This window comes from Sitophilus oryzae, unplaced genomic scaffold (genome assembly GCF_002938485.1).
Source record: "Sitophilus oryzae breed Bouriz unplaced genomic scaffold, Soryzae_2.0 scaffold_158_pilon_pilon, whole genome shotgun sequence".
Lineage (NCBI taxonomy): Eukaryota > Metazoa > Arthropoda > Insecta > Coleoptera > Curculionidae > Sitophilus > Sitophilus oryzae.
In genome coordinates, this window is record NW_022146269.1 from 2,045,147 (window position 1) to 2,059,384 (window position 14,238).

General features: G+C 32.0%; 1 protein-coding gene across 1 annotated transcript in view; it reads left to right on the plus strand.

The window, feature by feature from the left end:
- Positions 1-14,238, plus strand: part of LOC115879849 (intraflagellar transport protein 172 homolog) — a 49,246-nt gene that overhangs the window by 14,763 nt on the left and 20,245 nt on the right. The window contains exons 6-14 of the mRNA XM_030896849.1: positions 1,012-1,361; positions 6,026-6,300; positions 6,898-7,053; positions 7,111-7,330; positions 7,450-7,775; positions 13,446-13,542; positions 13,603-13,783; positions 13,835-13,986; positions 14,044-14,161. Coding sequence (XP_030752709.1) covers positions 1,012-1,361; positions 6,026-6,300; positions 6,898-7,053; positions 7,111-7,330; positions 7,450-7,775; positions 13,446-13,542; positions 13,603-13,783; positions 13,835-13,986; positions 14,044-14,161 — 1,875 coding nt within the window. The remainder of the gene's footprint in view (positions 1-1,011; positions 1,362-6,025; positions 6,301-6,897; positions 7,054-7,110; positions 7,331-7,449; positions 7,776-13,445; positions 13,543-13,602; positions 13,784-13,834; positions 13,987-14,043; positions 14,162-14,238) is intronic.

The following is a 14,238-nucleotide window of genomic DNA, read 5'->3' on the forward strand; positions in this document are numbered from 1 at the left end:
CATCCGATACGCTACTGAAGCAGGTAAGTCAAATTAACATATCTAAATTCTTTGACATTAAATCTTTGACAAGTAATAAATAAAAGCTAAAATGCAAGAAAAATATATAATTTAGTTAATTTAAGTGAATTTCATAAATGATCGGTTTACTACACGTATGTATATTATACCTATAGTCACTTACTAGCGAAAAGTTGTTCCATTATTTCACTCAATTTCTGCCGAGATCTACCGCACGCTACACAACCAACTATTTTAGAGTCTCTTTCGATAAATCGCGATAGTGTCACTGTTAATTTAAGTTCTGCCACAATTTCCATCTAGATTTACTACCTTTATACAACTATCAGTAGTAGAATAAATAATAAATAGCATAAAATAAGCTCCATAAAGACTGACAAATTCACAAAATTTCAAATCAAATTCAAATGTGTCAAATGAATCGTCAAACAGAACTGTCAAGGATCCCCACCCTAGACAGCTTTTATGGTGCCTTTTCCGCCCACCATGCATGAATACATGGATAGCATTATGTTCCTTCCTTAGTCTTCTTATTCAAAGGTTGTAAGAGAAAGCCTAACATTTAGCTTATAAAACAATGAACTTTTGATTTCTAATTACAATTTCTCTTGAGTGAAGATAAACAAAGGCCAAAATAACACTTACAACCGCAAATTTTTAAGTATAATTAGTGGAAAAGTTATAAAAGTTTGATAACTTTTTCTACTAATTGAAAATGTCTACCACTAATTTTGACGTTCTAAATGCTTACATTGAAATTAAAGGAACAACGCTACAAGCGTTCTACGCTAACTGAAACCACTAATTGCGAGGTTCTGAATGAAGCTTAAGAGGTATTCTCTATGAGAGCCCGAACTTTTAGTGTTCTCATATTTACCTGCATACCCTGCATTTTTGCAATAAAATTTATTAATCTGTTATATGATCTAGAGTTAATATTGATAGGTACTTTTTTACACTATTTTCATTCCACACATTTTTATTTTCTAGGTACCTTGGAATAACCCAGAACGAAACGAAAAATTCTATTTCGAAAATCCCAACGTTTGTTTAGTGTTCAACGCAGGAGAGCTAACTCTGATAGAATACGGTGCCAACGAGGTTCTTTGTTCTGTCAGAACGGAATTTGCAAACCCTCATTTGATGAGCGTTAGGTTAAACGAAAGAAACCAGTCCGGCGATAATAAAAAACTGGCATATCTGCTGGATTTGAAGACTATATTAGTTATGGATTTGATAATTGGAGTGAACATGTGTCAGATAAGTCACGATTCTAAAATAGATTGGCTGGAACTCAACGAAACCGCAGAGAAGCTGCTATTCAGAGATAAAAAACAGAGGTAGGTATATATTGTTGACATGTCTTTTTAAAAGATTCCTGTTCAGCGAAAGAATATTTGTTATGTGAAAGTTGATCTCTGCCATTTTACTTCAAATATAAAAGACAAGTACAAAAAGTTGAAGTTTTACGTCAAGTCAATTTTTTGAATGTTCTAGACAGACTATTCTAAATAAACTTCTTATAGTTTTCATAATAAGTTAATATATGATGCACACTTATTTGTTTTATACAATACTTTATATTTAAAGTCCGTCCAACTACAAGATCCTTGACAGTGATAGATGTGTCTGTCATTTTAATTTCAAAGTAGTTTATTTTATTCTACAAAGAAATAAGTCGCTAAAATTGGAACGCATAGCAGGAAATTAATATAGTTAAAATTTGACTGACAAGTGATTACTTCAAAATATTGTGAAAAAAAATCGAGTTATTTTATTTAATAAAAAAAACGGTATGTGTTAATACAAAACAAACAAGAACAAAACAACACATACCAAAAAAAATATAAAAAGAACTATTTCTTACCTTCAAGCTTCAAGAAAATTCCCGCATTTATTATTATATTTGTCAATATAACTTATGTACAAATACAAATTTGTAATATTCTACAGGAATAAATAGAACAACAAAAGTAAAATAAACGACATCTTGTGATGTCGATATTTTACAGCTACTCCAGTTTTTAGTTTTTAGTATTTAGTACGATCCTTGTACCATATACGAGATGCACTTATCTACGACGAGATGGTATACAAACTTTATTGATGGCTTTGAATAAGAAGACAAAGGAAGGAGCATATCAAAAATCTTAGGTACACCGCGATGGGCCTCAAATATGGCCGACTTAAATTCCGGTTTATCAGTGTCGTTCTAATTTTATTTAAAAAATGTAAAACTATGATGTAGGGTAGACGTGGGGTAGACTGAATAATTTGTTGTTTTATTTTACGTTGTGAATAAATGTTGGTAGTTATTAAAATTGTTATAAAAATATATAATTCTAATAAAAATAGATAAGTTATAATAAGTATTTATTAACACAAACATCCGATACGCTACTGAAGCAGGTAAGTCAAATTAACATATCTAAATTCTTTGACATTAAATCTTTGACAAGTAATAAATAAAAGCTAAAATGCAAGAAAAATATATAATTTAGTTAATTTAAGTGAATTTCATAAATGATCGGTTTACTACACGTATGTATATTATACCTATAGTCACTTACTAGCGAAAAGTTGTTCCATTATTTCACTCAATTTTTGCCGAGATCTACCGCACGCTACACAACCAACTATTTTAGAGTCTTTTTCGATAAATCCCGATAGTGTCACTGTTAATTTAAGTTCTGCCACAATTTCCATCTAGATTTACTACCTTTATACAACTATCAGTAGTAGAATAAATAATAAATAACATAAAATAAGCTCCGTAAAGACTGACAAATCCACAAAATTTCAAATCAAATTCAAATGTGTCAAATGAATCGTCAAACAGAACTGTCAAGGATCCCCACCCTAGAGTGCTTTTATGGCGCTTTTTCCGCCCACCATGCATGAATACATGGATAGCATTATGCTCATTCCTTAGTCTTCTTATTCAAAGATTGATGGTAACTTTATTGGTGTATAAGATTTTCTGCCTGGGCAGCGAAATGACAATGATGAACAATGAAATGGACAATGATGAACATGATTTTTAATCATTTCTATTATTATTAACTATTAACTTATTAATACTTTTCTTGTGGTTCTAGAAAACTTTTTCAGAATAAATTTGTAGTTCTTTTCATAAAATTAATAATATTTTTTTATTTATAAACTAAAATAAATATTTACAGCTTACATTGTAGATATAGTGCAAAAGCCAAATTTAACGTTAACGGTGTAACGCTAACATGAATACAATAGCTCCCTACTAATAGCGATAGCACCTTAAATGTTTACATCTATGGATCAATCAGGAAATACGTGAAAACCAATATGGCGCCGAAAAAGATGACGAAAGTGCCTAAGTTCCCGAATTGAAATAATCATCTTCCAAAACGCAGGGTATTTGACATAAGTTGACACAAAATTATAACCTATAATTTGGCAAGACTTTGACAAGCCTCAAAAAGCTAAAGGCATTGCCTGGAAACTTATATGGTGAAATGTTTGGTTTGGTTTGGTTTGGTTTGGTGAAATAATTTAGTACACACTAAAAACACGCTAGTGGTAGGAAAAATAATTTTTAGAGGTTACTAGTTTATTTGGTTGCCTGTGATATGCATATACAGGGTGTTTCCTAATTAATCTAAAAAATAAAAATCGTTAGAAAACGAATTGAGGCGGGCTCTTAATAAGTATATTTATTTTTTTCTCGACAACCGTTTGATGAACAAGAAAAACGCAAAAGACCAATTTTGTTGAAAAAGGATGGCCAGTCAAGAAAAAAATATATTTTCTTTAAAAAAGCAGTAGTGTACCATTTATGTTAAGCAAACAAATCGTTTTGTTTTAATTTTTAACACCCTATAGATCAGAAAGGAAGTACTTTAGACCTAATGGTTATATAAAAATTGTTTTAAGAACACATGAGGAATCACGCCATAATTTTTTTAGACTAATTCGAAAACACCCTGTATATTGTCAACTTGACAATGACTGCTGATAAATCAAAAAATACCTTTTCAGTGAAAAAAGCCTGATTTTCGCAGGAAAAATTTTGATTTTTATTGAATTTGGGCCTGCGTTTGCAAATACTCGTTTGTTTTTTAGTTTTCTATCTATCTAAATTTGAAATATCATAGTCAGAAATAGTTTTATTATTTATTAACTGTAAAAATGGTGTTTTCTTGTTGTGTTGCATCTTGCAAAGAAACTAACAAAACTGCAAATGTGTACCAAACCAAAAGACGATAAGGTATGTATCTTAGATAAAAGAAAAATATATGGTATGTATTCGTTGTTTGATTTTTTTTCGTTCGCTTTAAAATCTATAAATTTCGGTCTATTCATTAGACAGCCAGTCGACTTACGATCATTTACATGAAACTCTGTAAAATAAATAAAAAAATAAATTGTAAAATATATATATTCTTATGTTTTATTAAAGTTACTCTGATATACTAATATATCAGTGTAACTTTGAAAATAAATCCTTTGAATTCTAATATAAACATAAAAAACATTTACAGCAGAAAAGGCGAAGGCGCTGGGTTAAACGTAGTCTCCACTAAAAACACGGAGGGGCGCTTTGACCCAAAATTTTACTATTAAGTTTCATATCTATCTTAATAGTAGATTATTTTCTTTTATCTATGGCTAAAGGCGAGTTTATACGCATCGGCGCCGGCGTCCGTTTGTCGTTCATCGTTCCGTCAAAAAAATAAAATTGAAATATGGTCCGTCATTTTTGAAATAAACCAATAAAACTGATTAAAAACAACAAGAGACGACGTATGACGGATTTATATTTAAACCCATCCATAGTTAACTTAAAAAAATATTAGAAATTTTTTTAGTAAAATAAATAGATTGGTATGGGACGTCATCTGCTTTTTTTTTCTGTCATCGTCTGTCGAAATCTTACCTAAGAAAAAAAACAGAGTATAGTATTTGAAAAAATGCAGTGTCTTCAAAAAAACTTCTGAGTATTTTTCCACTAAAAGAAAACCTATATAATAAAATTGTTACTTTTTGTAAACATGGCTGCGTTAACCCGATACAAATTTGTTAGCGGTATTATACTAATGAAACAAATTTGCCTAACGGATAAAAAATGCTTAACGTTTTATACTGAAACTAAAAACGACGTCAAAGACGGCTAGGGAATGACAATCGATGATAATTTTGGCGAGGACAGTCTCTAGACGTCATTAACTAAAAATTGACATAAAACTTGCCATAAATTAGCACTAATTATAGAAAGATTAATAAAGGATGGAACGTTTTCAGACACAAATCTTTTAAAAAAAAATCGAATTTTAATACTCTATAAAAAAATAAATTACAACCTTCCTAATGCAAGCTGGCAGGAAGCGCCATTAAAAATAAGAGTACGGACCAAGTTAATGACGTGTAGAGCTTGACCTCGCCAAAAAATCATCGACCATATGGTACAACAAATCAAATATAAAGATATTATACCACGTGGGTCTCAAAAGTGGCTCACCCCTATAACATTTTTATTTTTTTCAAAAAAAAAAGCGAGATTTGGTATGTTAGTATATAACATAAATATATTAAATATATGACATAAATTATGACATAATTACGTATCCAGTTGTTTTTGGTCACTTCCTGTTTCGCCGGAAATGACTACAACTTTTGATTTTTAAATGTCAACCTCGGTATATTTTTACTTTATTCTTACTATTAGATAGAAAATGAGACTCGAGAAAATAGAATGACATATAATATTTCAACTTTTGACATTTTCGCTGAAAAAAATCTATTCAGAGTGTGATCGTTTTTTCGAGAATTGTCAAACGGGAAGTGACAAAAACAATTGAATTGTGCGTGAATTGAATGATGCACCCGGTATGCTAGCTAAACAATTTTAATTGGTAGTTTAAAAATTGGTAGAGTTTTAAACTAAATTTAGGAGTTAGCCAGTTATATTAAAGTGTTAATTTTATGTTGCTACAAATAAACTTGTATTTTTTCTAATTTCTTTAAGACTTCTATTGGTGGATATAGCAACGCAATTCAAACAAACGATTTATACCGATGTGACCTTTGTCCTATGGGTGGAAGGCAGTGACGTGGCAGTCGCTCAGTCGGGATCAAATTTGGCGATATGGTATAACATTGAACTGCCAGAAAGCCCTACAATTATGACAGTACGTGGGGAGGTTACTGACGTAATCAGGAACAATGGGAAGACGGAAGCGATTTGTTTAGACGGAAATCATACTTTTAACGTGGAATTGGATGAAGGTTTGGTAGAGTTTGGTAAGCTATATATTATATACTAAAGGTGGGCGAAGATTGAACGAGTATTAAAAATGAATCGTGAGATTCGATTCATTGCTTGCAATACGGTTCGTTCAATTGAATCGTGGCCAGCACGGATCCATAACATTTGAACGATGAGCCGTAAAAAAGAATCGTGAGAATTGAATCGGATCACAACGCGATCATTGGTTCAAAGAGTCGTGAGAATTTATTCATTGAAATAGTAGTTTTTTTTAAGATAATGAACAAATATTGAGAAAAAAAGCAAAAATAAATGTTGTTAAGATGTAGAATGATTAGGAGGGGGGTTAATCATCGCGACTTTACAGATCTATTGTCTGTTTCCCTTGAGTTATAACGGATTATAACGAGAGCTGGCCTCTGGGACAGCTCCACAGAGGCCAGCTCTCCATCTTTGACATCAGCCGTACCAAAGTTTATGGCACGAACGGTTGTCGTCTCGGCGCACTCAGTGATAAGGTGTTCTTGTGTTTCCCCATTTTCCCCAAAGAATCTGCATTCGCCGTTGTTTCTCAGCTTCAATCTACTGAGGTGTTCGTGTTTATAAAATTAACCCAGGAACTAATGTTACAGGTACTGCGGTGAACGACAACGACTATAGTAGGGCAATTCTGTTTCTGGAGAGCATGGGAAGATCATCAGAAGCCGATGCAATGTGGCACACATTGTTAGTCATTGCGATGAAACAGCACAATCTCTTATTGGCAGAACGTTGTTTTTCGGCTTTAGGTGTGCCCTACAGAACTACAATAATATAAATAAAAAATAAAACATTTCTTGGTGTAGGTGACGTATCCTCTGCACATTTTCTACAAGAAACAACCCATATTGGACGCGAACTATCCCAACACAACGAAAATCCTAACAATTCTCCAAAAATTTGGGCGAGATTGTCTATATTATACGGTGATCTCAATACTGCCGAAAATATTTACTTGGAACAAGGGGATATTGATGGTGCTTTGAATATGTATAAGAATTTACATAAATGGGATGATGCTTTAAGGTAATCTTTTATTATATATCCCCTATATGAAAAACTGAAATTGCTTTATTATTTTTAAATAAATCTGGAATATTTACAGAACCATATTATAATTTCTATTATTTTAAATATTACTTTAGACTTGCTGAACAAAGAGGCTACGATCGACTTGACGATTTAAAACAAGAACACATGTCAGTTTTGATGCAGTCAGGTCAATATGAAAAAGTGGGTCAGGTTCTAGAAAAAGATGGGAAATGTGAAGAAGCCTTGAATATGTATTTAAAATCGAATAGACTCTTGCGAATTCCACAGCTGCTAACTCAAAATCCTCAGTTGTTAGATGATCATACGCTTATAGCAGGAGTTTTGAAAAATCTACTTAAGCAAGAGCTGTTTGAAGCTGCCGCTGACATCTATGAGAAATTAGACAAATATGATCTTGCCATGGAATGCTATAGAAAAGGTAATATACACAGTGGTGCAATCAAAATAGGTGAAATATTACCGCTAAAACACATACATATATTCTTCCTCTTGTTTTTCGACGGCCAGTCAAAAATTTCATACATATATTCACAAACAGAGCTGCAACAAGTCAGTTTTAAAAAGACTTAAGTCTTAAGTCATTTCTAAAATCAAAAAGATTGAAAATGTCTTAAGTCAAATTCAACATAAAGTTTAAATGATTTAAATCTTAAGTTTTTGACTTAAGTCATTTTATTTCAAGTCAAGTCATTTTTGTAAAGACTTAAATGAATATAACGTTATTTAAGTCGTTTTTACGACTTAAGTCTATATTTTTTACTTAAATCATGACGATCTGCAAGTTAGATCAGTAAAATGACTTAAATCAATGTAATTACCCTCAAGTCAAGACAACCAGAATTCAATTTAAGTACCTTTTTTAAATGTTAATATTAATCTTCTTGTATTACCAGTTAGCGATTTTCTTACTAGTATCACAGATTATACAGATTATAATCTTTGTTTTTTCTTTATTGTTTTTCGTGGTTCCAATTTTCGGAATCGGGCATTAGTTAGGTTACTAGTTTGCGCACATAGCACGCCCACTTATGGCCTCTAAAATTGTGCACAGCGCCTGACCGGCACAGTTATTAGAGAGATATCGGAAAACCGAATAGCGTCATCCAGTATTTACGCGTACCTTATCATGGTTACGATATGCGCGAGTCAATTTTTAACGCAACACCCGCTAATAACGTTACCGCCTGACGTAATTTGCGGATCAATTACACCAAGCGCTCTTTTTAAATAACCTCTGATAACGTTTAAAAATTGCCTAAATGGGCATGTGCGGGTATTTGACAACCGGAGCCGGCCGGCGAGATCTTTTATTTTAGGTTATGTTTGAATTGTTTTGAATTATTGCTTTAGTTTTATTAGGTAATTTGATATTTAAGTAGCTGGGGGATAAGTTTTAATTAAATAAATATGGCCCAAAATATGGATTCCACCTCTTCCAATACTAAAGAACCTATAAAGAGTCTTAGGTTTACAGCAGATGACGACTTAGCCCTTCTAAGAAAATTTGTTGCTTGCTGCCCTAAACCCACTGGCAGACATTGAACAATAAAGCACTCGAAATAAGCACTTTAGCCCTTTAGTTTTAGAATACCTAGTAAACAAAACAATTTCAAAGTTTTAAATTCAAAGTTAGGTTAGGTTTAAAAAACGGACGCGACGCAATCAGAATTCTTTCCGATCCGATAACTATAAATGAAGAGAGTTAATACCACCTCACGTAAAGGAAATAACACCTGGCCTTATTAACGTCCATGCACGCTATTCGGTTTAGCGATATCTCTCTATTACGCTGTTTATTGTTATATTACGCGAGTTTATTTTTGCGCACAGGAAATTTGACTCGTTTGCACATCGTCATAAAAAACAATTTTCGTACCACGAATTAGGGACAAGATTTTTATCTGTATACTTATAGGATACCTAATCTGTGCTAGTATCATAATATTAATTTATTGTAGGTATAGATGAGACTAAAACCACATAAAAAACGGTTAATTTACTGTTGTTACTACAAACGCAAAAATATTTTTTTTATAAAATTTAACCGTTTTTATAGTACTTATATTACAGTTTAGATGTCGTCGAATAGTCGAATGTCTATTAAAAAGGGTGTGATGTGTTTTGATCAATATGTAATATATCGATGGCATAAGCTAAGGGCTGGAGAATTTTAAGGTACTCTTCAATATATTCGAGATAAATTTCTTTCGTTCGTCTTTCGGACTACATAACGCAGTCGGGGATTCACTTGAAAGACAACAGACTCACTACGCACGCGTAACGCGACAAATAATCAAAACCGGTTCCGAAAAACTAACGTTTTATTTGCTAGTGGTATTGAGCACTGTTTGTTTATTCTGCTGCTTGGCTGCCGCCTAACAGTTTAAAAAGGAATGCTGCTGTTAAAAATTTATCATAAAAATATATAAAAATCTAACTTAAGCCTTTTATAAAAAAGACTTAAATCTTTTTAATGGCTCAAGTCTTTTATAAAAGACTAAAATCTTTTTAATGACTTAACTCTTTTCTAGAAAGTCTAACATCTTTTTCTATTTCGCAATAAAGATTTCAAACAGAAGTCATTTTGAGAAGATGATTAAGTCAGCTTTCAAAAAATGACTTAAAATCAAATGACTCAAGTCATTAAAATGATTTAAATAAAAAAAAAGACTTAAGTTTTCTGTGAGCTTACAACTCTGGTCACAAACTTTTTTTATTTATAGCGTCATGTAAAGCTTCATTCAGAACCTCCCAATTAGTGGAATAAATTAGTCGTTTCAATTACACTTTATACATTTTAGTTTACGATCATTCACAATGTCTAAAAAACACAATTAAAATTAATAAAATATCCTAGCAACAGCTTGCGGTAGTCTGTTGTATCCATAGAGAAAGCATAATGTTTAGCTTATAAAACAATAAACTTTTGATTTCTAAAGATTACAGTTGAGGGTTGGAACCTTTGGTGTTACACAGCAAAATAAAAACACTAAATCACCACAATACACCAAAACACTTTTACTTTTACACTGGACGCGCGTTTCGCTAACCATGTTAGCATCATCAGCAGATGTTTATAAACTCATGATGATTATAAATTAAAATACAATCTACAAGTTGAGCGTTTATATACTCGCTCAGTGGGCACCGAGTGGGCGTAGCAAAATCTAGGCAACCGAGTCTAGGCACCGAGCGTAACAGTTAAATTTCCGCCACTAGAGTAGTAGGAACAAAGAACTTGAAGGAATTGGACCGTTGTCTCTGTTCATACTATCTTTAATTTATTAATTCTGATGCTTTCATATACAGTCTATAATCATCTGCTGATGATGCTAACATGGTTAGCGAAACGCGCGTCCAGTGTAAAAGTAAAAGTGTTTTGGTGTATTGTGGTGATTTAGTGTTTTTATTTTGTTTTGATTTCTAACCAAAATTTTTCTTGACAGATGATAATCAAAAGCCAAAATGACATTCCTCGCAAATTTTGAAGTATAATTAGTGGACAAGTCAAAAGTTTGTTAACTTTTTCGACTAATTGAAAATTACTACCACTAATTATGACGTTCTGAATGCTTACATTAAAAATAAGTGACCAAACTTCTACGCTAATTGAAACCACTAATTGCGAGGTTCTGAATGAAGCTTAAGTCTCTGGTGAATCTGTCGACACTTTTTTATCATTAAGTTACTTCATATTTGAAATAACTTTCACCCTCAAAATGTCATTCGAATCGTTATAGGCAGTTGGAAGGAATTATAATAAATCGAAAAACGAAGACTTTAACCCTTGTTTGTAGCTACGGAACAAAGCCATAATCGGACCTATGTTGACATGAAAAATAAATCTTATTTTTACATGAGGAATCTCCATAACACGAGAGATTGCACATGCTTTTTAAAAACCCTGTATATTCTCTTGCTAAAGGGACTATACATGCAACAGTCCAGCCCTTTGAATAAGAAGACTAAGGAAGGAGCATAATGCTATTCATGTATTCATGCATGGTGGACGGAAAAAGCACTCTAGGGTGGGGATCCTTGACAGTTCTGTTTGACGATTCATTTGACACATTTGAATTTGATTTGAAATTTTGTGGATTTGTCAGTCTTTACGGAGCTTATTTTATGTTATTTATTATTTATTCTACTACTGATAGTTTTATAAAGGTAGTAAATCTAGATGGAAATTGTGGCAGAACTTAAATTAACAGTGACACTATCGCGATTTATCGAAAAAGACTCCAAAATAGTTGGTTGTGTAGCGTGCGGTAGATCTCGGCAAAAATTGAGTGAAATAATGGAACAACTTTTCGCTAGTAAGTGACTATATAATATACATATGTGTAGTAAACCGATCATTTATGAAATTCACTTAAATTAACTAAATTATATATTTTTCGTGCATTTTAGCTTTTATTTATTACTTGTCAAAGATTAGATGTCAAACAATTTAGATACGTTAATTTGACTTACCTGCTTCAGTAGCGTATCGGATGTTTGTGTTAATAAATACTTATTATAACTTATCTATTTTTATTAGAATTATATATTTTTATAACAATTTTAATAACTCTAGTCTGTCCAACGAGAAGATCCTTGACAGTGATAGATGTGTCTGTCATTTTAATTTCAAAGTAGTTTATTTTATTTTACAAAGAAATAAGTTGGTACAACTGGAACGCATAACAGTAAATTATTATATTTAAAATTTGGCTGACAAGTGATTACTTCAAAATATTGTAAAAAACTGTATAAAACTGAAAAAATGTAATCGAGTTATTTCATTTAATAAAAAACGGTATGTGTTAATACAAAACAAACAAAAAACAAGACACCACATACCAAAAAAATATAAAAAAAACTATTTCTTACTTATTTTCGTTCAAGCTTTATGAAACTTACCGCATTTATGATTATATTTATCAATATATCTTATGTATAAATACAAATTTGTAATATTCCACAGGAATAAATAAAACAACATAAATAAAACAAACTATTTTATTATTAATAACACTTACCAAATTTTATAGGTACCCTAAAGGTTGCTTAATTAACTTTAATCTTTTTTTTTAAACCAGTACCTTTGGCATTATATTTCTTGTGCAGTACTAAAATCCATTATTTACCTATCGTGTGATGTAGATATTTTCCAACTACTCCGGTTTTTAGTATGTGTTTAGTATGGTCCTTCTACCATATTCGAGATGCACTTATCTACGACGAGATGGTATACGAATTTTAAAGATGGTAACTTTATTGGTGTATAAGACTTTTTGCCTGGGCAGCGAGTATTAACCATAAACTGTGCTCTGGGTCTACAATTAATTTTCACTCGATTTTTCCTCCACTTGACTTCAAAAGACACAAAACACACGTAATAACACGAATCAAAATGCATCGTCTTCCAAAATGCAGGGTATTTGACAAAACTGACAAAAGTTGACACAAAATTATAACCTCTAATTTGGCAAGACTTTGACAAGCGTCAAAAATCTAAAGGCGAGTTCATACGCATCGGCGTCCGTTTGTCGTTCATCGTTTCGGCAAACCAATAAAATTGAAATACGATCTGTCATTTTTGAAATAAACCAATAAAACTGGTTAAAAACAACAAGAGACGACGTATGACGGATTTATATTTAAACCCATCCATAGTTAACTTAAAAATTATTAGAAACTTTTTTTAGCAAAATAAATTGATTGGTATGGGACGTCATCTGCTTTTCTTCTGTCATCGTCTGTCGAAATCTTACCTGAGAAAAAAAACAGAGTATACCAACATTTATTCACAACGTAAAATAAAACAACAAATTATTGAGTCTACCCCACGTCTACCCTACATCATAGTTTTACATTTTTTAAATAAAATTAGAACGACACTGATAAACCGGAATATAAGTCGGCCATATTTGAGGCCCATCGCGGTGTACCTAAGATTTTTGATATGTTCCTTCCTTAGTCTTCTTATTCAAAGGTCCAGCCAATTGTGGTTGCGCGACCCTTTATATTTTTGATATTGTTATAATGACCGATAAATGTACAATTTTCTGTCCTCTTTCTTTTTTACTAAATTCTTATTTTAAAGGAAAAGTTTGGAGTAAAGCGGTGGAACTAGCCCGAAAAGTAAGCCCTGATCAAGTTGTCCAATTAGAGGAGGAGTGGGGTGACAGTTTAGTTGAAAAGTATATTTTCATATTCTTTTTATTGTCGTTTTAAATAATTTGTTAATTTATTTTAAACAGTAAGCAAATGGATGCTGCCATTAATCACTACATAGAAGCAGGCAGTACTATTAAAGCACTGGATGCAGCTGTAGCTGCCAAACAATTCAAGAAAGCTGTTCACATTATCAAAGTGATAGATGATGCAGACACAGTTAAAAAGTACTATGAGCTAATAGCTGGATATTTTGCAAGTGTTAAGGTACAGTAAATTATTATATCTTATGACAAGAAAATATAAACTATATTTTAGGATTATTCAACTGCAGAAAAACTATATTCAGCAAGTGGAATGTACAAAGAGGCTGTGGATATGTACAATGAGGTGGGGCAATGGGAAAAAGCTCATTCCATAGCTTTAAAGTACTTGGAACAAGATGAAGTATCTGACATGTATATTTCGAGGTATCAGTATTTTCATTTTATTAAATCCGCATTTCTTTACAGTTAGTTAATTTTTAGAGCCGAACAATTAGAGGAAGCTGGCAAATTTAGGGATGCTGAAAAATTGTATCTTTCGGTAAACTCTCCAGATTTGGCAATAGCTATGTATAAAAGAATTGAACAATATGATAACATGGTAAGATGTCTATTAACTACTTTAAAACTTAAATAGTTTTTTTTTCTATTACTTGTTTATACTTCTTCTTCTTCGTC